The following is a 7,215-nucleotide window of genomic DNA, read 5'->3' as shown; positions in this document are numbered from 1 at the left end:
CAGGACTGCTGCAGGGACTACCAACACTGGCTGGGGGACAGAGACTCACGCGTGTCCAAGCATGGCTTTTTGCTCTTTCTCTCAAATGTGGATTTGTTTGTCGTTGTAAAGGCTACCTCTCAGGTATGAGAGAGACGTGTACACAGCTCAGCACCGGGGCCAGGGTGTTAGAAAGAAGCCAAAGAAATGAAACATGTCACAGAATAAAATAGAGAAAACAGAGGTATATATAATAACTGCAGGGACTCATGCGGTGATTAAATAAATTAACAGTTAATCACTTATTTTACCCTTTCCTTTTTTATAAAAATTGATCTGATGTGTTTTTAAGGTGATAATGAAGTGATACATCCCCTGCCCTAGGTTTCGGTGTCAACTTTTTATACAATTACCATTGCTTTAACGAATCAGTTCTGTATTTCAGGTTGAAGGGTGTTAATGAATCACCTAAAAGGCAGAGAAGGCAATTCAATTCCCTTCCAGTCTACTAAATACAATGTTTTCAGTCTGGCATGAAAAGCACAAGAAACTTTCCGTTATGACTCATTGTTCCACGTTAATTTGGTATGTGAGTGTGTGAATGTGGTTGTCTTTGTATGCATTTGTTTCTGTGTGTGTGTGTGTGTGTGTGTGTGTGTTTCTGTGTGTTTCTGTGTGTGTGTGCGTATGTGTGTGTTTGAGTCCCTGCATAACTTAATTTGAGTGTGTGTTTGTTTTAATGCTCTTGGCTGGAAATCAGCGACCACTCAAACATCTGAGCCTGGACTACTGAGTTCCAACAGGAAGATATACAAACAGACCCATTGGGAGGCAACGCAGCCTGTGGCAGGGAGAGCAAAGCGAGGGGGTTAGGCCAATCAGGGAGCGCTTGTTACTGAGAGTAGCTAAGCTGAACGATCACGTCGTCTCCGTGGTGACAACATGCCTGGACTTCACTCGGGCCCAGCTGTTTTGAATAACGTAATTAGCCTGTAAATAAATTTAGAACAAAAGAAAGAATAATACAAAGCGAAGAGGGCCAGAGCACTCGGCGACCATTTCCATGAACATAGAGTGCATCGCATCGTTTGAACACCGTGTGTTTGAAGAGTGGCGAGGCCAACTATTTGGCATGGATAAAATCGTTCCTAAATGCGGTAGTGTCGATGTGCGAATCACAAATTGAACAGTGTCCCGGTCGGCCACAGATGCTAGCGGCGGCTCGCTCACCTCCAGGGAACCCGTCCCAGATTTCCAGACGGTCGTATCGGCAAAAAACGCCGGTGGGTGGCGTGGTGTCGGGCTCCAGCTCAAAGCTCTCGAACTCCACCACGATCTCCGACATCTTGGGCGCGAAGATCATGAAGGTGCAGTCCAGGTTGTTGGGGTACTTCTCCGGGAAGCCGGGGGACTTGATGACGCCGCTGTTGGATGTAAAGTTCCTGGAACATTCCGGACCTGGTGCGACAAAGGACAAGAGGGACAGAGGAAGGAAGGAAGGAAGGAAGGAAGGAAGGAAGGAAGCAAGGAAGGAAGAAGGAGGAAGAAGGGTGTAGGAATAGTAAAATGAAAGACATGGTGGGGAGGGAGGGAGGAAGGGGGGGAGGGAGGGAGGGAGAGCAAACAAAAAGGTTACTATTGAGCACTGAGGTTTTATTGCTTTGCTTGTTTCCGGGTGGTTCTGTGTGCACATTGGTATTGCCGGACTCAGGGTTCCAGCTGGTTTACTGGATAGAAGAGGTTTTTTTACGACCAGCAGACTATAGCACCACATTGTCTGACTCACATTCGCACAGAAGAAGGACATGGAAAGGCACAGATCCGTTCCCCTTAAAGCCAACTTCTGTGTCTGGTGTGTGTGAGTGATGAGCCTGGTGTTTGGGTCTGTGATCTGGTTCTTACTTTTCATTTGGACTCCCGGAACACCTGGCCAGTGAGTGTATTTAAACTTTAGTGAAAGGCCTTAATAACTGGTATGGTAAGGGTGAACAAACAATTTGATTTGTTCCACTATGAGGAGTTCAACATACATGCACGCACCCACACACACACCACACACACAAGCATGCACACGCACGCTCACCCGCACACTCTATATATATAATGTGTGTATGTGTTCGATAAAAGTTGCAATATTTATTCACGCTCCCCAGCTGACAACACATTTCTAAAATGAGTTACTGTTCACAGAATCCCAAGCAGGAGATTATCCCAGAGGAACGAAAGGCACATGGCAAGGCTTAAAAGAAACAGCAGAAGGGCTCGTCTTTATTAAGATTACAGCTTTTATCGAAAATATCAGCACCAAGCAACTGGCAAGATCTGGTTGGATTTTATTCCTTTAAGGCGTCAAATAAAAAGCAAAAAAGGATTGCTAGACCCCCGACGCCAGCCTTGATTTGGAAAACACACACACACACACACACACACACACACACACACACACACACACACACACACACACAGACGCACACACACACACACACACACAAATACGGTCTTGAGAGAGAAATTACTATTATTCAGTCCCAGAATGTACACTGCACAGCATGTCTACCACCTATTCAGTGCAATGAAAGCCTAGCTAAACCCCCTCTCGCCTTCGCTGCTGGGGCCCTCTCCCGTCTCCAAACCCATGGGGTGACGCCTCTTGACTCTGAGTCCAGCTGACATCTACAGAAGAAATGCTGCTTTCACTAACAGTCGAGCACCATTACTTTAACAGCTCCCCTACTGCAAATATGCATGTTTTTCTCCCCTGTTGGTCAGGCCTTGTGCTGTACTCTATTAACTATATATATTCAACTGTATCTTTCTCATTCAAATCAATAACGATTATTAAGACAACGTCAAGGAAGGACATGGTTGCCTGTATTCTTTGTTGTCCGACCTGCTGGTAAAAAAAACAACAACACCAACACAGAGAAGACCCCCAGGGTGCGGACACAGAGCTTGCCGTGGCGAGCGAGATGACATGTGAGTGTTTTGGTCAGTCCCCCCCGTGGCGCTCTCTGATTGGTTGCTTTTATCTTCAGCTTCCATGGAGCAGGGCAAGGGGAGCTTGGTGTGTGTGCGGGTGTCTGTGTGTGTGTGTGTGTTTGTGTGCGCACACTCCCCCTCCGCGCTCTGTCTCCCACTCCCTGAGCTACCCAGCATGCATTGTGCTGATGTTGGAAAAGAAGAAAAAGAAGAAGAGGCAATCGCTGGGATCAGTTGCAGAATCACTTCTTTTTTATAGTGGTCACAACACATTGTATGGCCTGAGTGTGACCTGCTCTTTGTGTGCGTGTGTGTGTGTGTGTGTGTGTGTGTGTGCGCGTGTGCGTGTGCGTGTGTGTGTGTGTGTGTTCGCATATGTGTGTAAGTACGTATGTGTGTGTGTGTGTGTGTGTGTGTTTGTGTGTGCGTGTGTGTGTGTGTGTTCGCATATGTGTGTACGTACGTATGTGTGTGTGTGTGTGTGTGTGTGTGTGTGTGTGTGTGTGTGTGTGTTGAGGATGTTTGTGCTCACATGTGAGTCGTAGAGAGAAGCCTCTGGAGATTAAAATGCTGTGTTGTCAGCCAAATCTAAGCTCTCAGTGTCTTTCTTCCTACTTGCCATTGTTGGTGTGTTTCTTGTGTCTTCAACAGACTAAATGTATATATATATAAATATATTTATACACAAAGACACACACTTTCATAGTCAAGTCCATTGTCATCCAAACATGCAGAGGACACATGGATACAAGTGCATACACACACAGACACACGGACACGGACACAGACACACAAACACAGACACACACACACACACACACGCACAGGCACATACATGCACAGAGAGTTGTCCATGGGTAACCATGTACACGGTCTTATCGGAGATTAAACCGGGTTGAAACCACAGCGTTTAAACAAAGAAGCCGGGTTTACGACAGGAAGGGAAGAGAGAAGCAACCTTGAGAACCATGTGAACGTTTACCAGCCACCTCTTTACCGCATAGCGAGGTCTAGTGGTGGCTGCACCGCCCACAGTAATGGATTACCGTATCGAACAACACAGCACATCCCCTGGACCTCCAAGGCCAAACAACCGTCTGTGCTACTGAAACATCAGTTTCGGCTAGCGAGCAACCGGGCGTGTTTTGGTAAAACCGAAACACTTAGAATAATCAGGGGAAGGATGGTGAACGCATCTTTTTCGTTTGAGCACTGCAAATGCTGGGGGATTTCGTCTTAAACCCTTAAGCAAATACCGTTTGGACGTGGAGTGGGTGATGAGACGCCGGGGCCTCTTTCAACAGCGCTGAAGACCGCTGATGACGAGCACGCGGTTTGTGAGTGTGTCTGCTGAGCCCTGTCATACTGGGCTTTCATCAGCACTGGGAGCACAGCGCCGACCGCGAGATTAATCATTACCGCCGAGGCAGTGCCTAGCAACGCAGGTCCAGGCACCGCAGGCAAACCATCTCTTTCCATCCATGGTCTTTCATTCTCTTTCTTCTTTGGAAATACATGAATATCTGTATCTGTTTCTCTCGTATAACATTTGTAGCCAATTCTCTCTCTCTCTCTCTCTCTCTCTCCCTCTCTCTCTCTCTCTCTGTGTCTCGGTCTCTGCCTTTCTCTCTGTGTCTCTCCCTCTTTTCACAGTTATTAGGGGCCTGGGGCCAAACCAAGGCCCCTAGAAGTTGCAGTTGGACTGAAGTAAATCACCTCTGTTTATGTTCTGTGGCTGATCATTAGCTCGGTATCCCCTTGTCCCCATAAAAAAACGGCACACGCACGCACGCACACATACACACACAAAAATACACAAACACATACAAACACACACACACACACACAGTTTTAACAGTGCGCTGATGGAAGGCTTAATGGTGGGTGTAAAACGGTAACAGTTTTAAAGCTGAACAGAACAAACATGAACCTGGAGATGGTTGTCATACTTTAAAAACAGATGGACAAATGGACAAATCACTCAACAAAACCCCCCTTACACACACAAACACACACACACAGAAACGTAACATGGTAAACTGGTGATGTTGACATGGCTGCTGTGTGTGTGTGTGTGTGTGTGTGTGTGTGTGTGTGTGTGTGTGTGTGTGTGTGTGTGTAGGTGTGTGCTGAAAGACGATTACAGTCTTTAGTTTCCATGCGGGTGCTGTGTGCCTGACCCTGGCGTACCTCGCTGTGTAATCCAGTGTCTCTTTCTCTCTCTATTTGCTCTTTGTGCGTCAGATGACAGTAGGCCTCTTCTGACGCCAGATGTGAACCTGATCGCCAGATGTGACCTTAAGGTTCTGTACGTCCACGTCAAGAGCTATGGCAGAAGTCTCCGACAGCCCCTGTTCAGTTATTCCCCCCACCACCCCCCACCCGCATTCAGGGAGTTGTTGACACAGGTGTGCAATTTTTCTTTTCTTTTTTAAAAATGCCCACACCTCTGTGATGCATCAGCCTGCACCCCCCCCCCAAATAATGCGGATGAATGAACACAATAGACCCCCCCTCTCCTGTTGACCCAGGGTGCACTTAGTCAATCTACTGAGCAACTGTTTGCATGCAGGGACTGAGTACAATAAGGTGAGAGCATGTGTGTGTGTGTGTGTGTGTGTGTGTGTGTGTGTGTGTGTGTGTGTGTGTGTGTGTGTGTGTGTGTGTGTGTGTGTGTGTGTGTGTGTGTGTGTGTGTGTGTGTGTGTGTTTGTGAGGGTGTGAGTGTGAGAGAATGGGAAACCGCCACCGGCACTATCTCTGTCCCTAGTAGCTTTGATGTGGATCTGAGCACAAACTGCTGAGGTGTTTGAGAAATGAAAGGCCACCGAATGAGTGTGAGAGATTTGGTCTGTATGTGTGTGTGTGGGTGATTCTGCGTGTGGTTTCACTTCAAGTGTATGAAGTGTTTGAGTTCCTGTGTTGGGACGAGATGGGAGATAGGGTGGCTTATGTCTTATGTTTCCTGCTGGGTCAATTGAGGAAATCATATCAGGGAGACAAAAACACGGCCTGTGCACCAACACCAACAAATGTATTCATGAAGTTGGACTCCCACACCATTGCATAGCTCTTCCACATGTCTGCCCTGGGGGTTATAGGACAGTATAGCTGTGCAATTTTGTGCTGAAGGCATTTCTTATTATGGAACTGCTTTCAGTAGACATACAGGGACTGTATTCAGCATATATATATATATATATCTATATATATATATATATATACAGTCAATATATCCAGTGCAGGGCCCTGCATAAACTTGCTGTAGCCCAATGCAGTTAGCGCAGTCTCAGGCATACATTAACATAAAAATATGCGGCTAGCTGACAGCTATCTTAGCCTTTCAGCTGCAATAGTCCTCTGTGTCACTCTCCCTCCTAATGCTATTCTCTCCGACCCCTCGCCTCGGCACACTCTCTTTTAATATTGATATTCTCTCTCTCTTCCCTGTTTCTCCCCTCGTCTCCTCCCTCTTTCAATCCCGCTGTCTCTCTCTCCCCTTTCAGTTGCTCCCTCATGCGTTCCAGGCATCTCCTGCTGGAGCCAAGGCTGCCAATTTGCAGGCCATAAAATAAATAGCCCGTGCTAATTAAGATGCTCGAATCGGGAGCGAGGAGTGAATTGAGATATAGATAGAGAGAGCGAGAGCGCTAAGCATCGTGTGCGATGGAAAGAACGAGAGAGAGAGTGTGAGAGAGTAATGACAATACACAGCCTACACACGCATCTCAAAACAACCTGTTCTCGTCCAATTAGAGCTGTGGCAGTCCAGCGCTGATGAGAGCCAGGAAACGGCCCCGAGCTTGTTTAAGAGAGTTAGTGTGTGAGTGCGTGTTTACATGTGTTAAGAGTGCGTGTTTGCTTATGTTTATGCATAGGTGTGTGTCTGCGTGCATGCAGCAAGTAATATTGGGTGAAAACCTACTACTCTGTTTACTCAAAGCTGTGCATGTCTGCGTTGCATCCCCGGAGTGTGTGTGTGTGTGTGCAAACAAGTTTCGCAGTGTTCCCTATGGTTCAATATTTGCTCCTTATGCTGAATAGAATTACACTCTGAGGTTGTTCCCATGGTGACCCCTGACCCCTGAAGGGAAAGAAAAGAAAAAACCTCCCAGGATTCTTTGAATTCCACTTCATTGACGTTCGCCTCAAACCGCTCTCCCGCCTTTTCCTCATTCATTATCTCGGCATCTGTGCGCCATTATTTGGGTAACATGTGTTCGCAAACACGCACGCCTGTCAATGGCTCCGTGCTAAT

At 47.0% G+C, this 7,215-nt stretch overlaps 1 protein-coding gene across 4 annotated transcripts in view; it reads right to left on the bottom strand.

The window, feature by feature from the left end:
• nrp1a (neuropilin 1a) overlaps window positions 1-7,215 on the bottom strand; it is a 67,353-nt gene that overhangs the window by 35,255 nt on the left and 24,883 nt on the right. For all 4 annotated transcript variants that reach the window (XM_079754434.1, XM_079754437.1, XM_079754435.1 and 1 more), the window contains one exon: window positions 1,210-1,437. In XM_079754434.1, the coding sequence (XP_079610560.1) occupies window positions 1,210-1,437 (228 nt within the window). The remainder of the gene's footprint in view (window positions 1-1,209; window positions 1,438-7,215) is intronic.

Source organism: Pollachius pollachius (assembly GCF_949987615.1).
Source record: "Pollachius pollachius genome assembly, chromosome: 17".
Lineage (NCBI taxonomy): Eukaryota > Metazoa > Chordata > Actinopteri > Gadiformes > Gadidae > Pollachius > Pollachius pollachius.
This window is presented reverse-complemented; position numbering and strand designations above follow the sequence as displayed.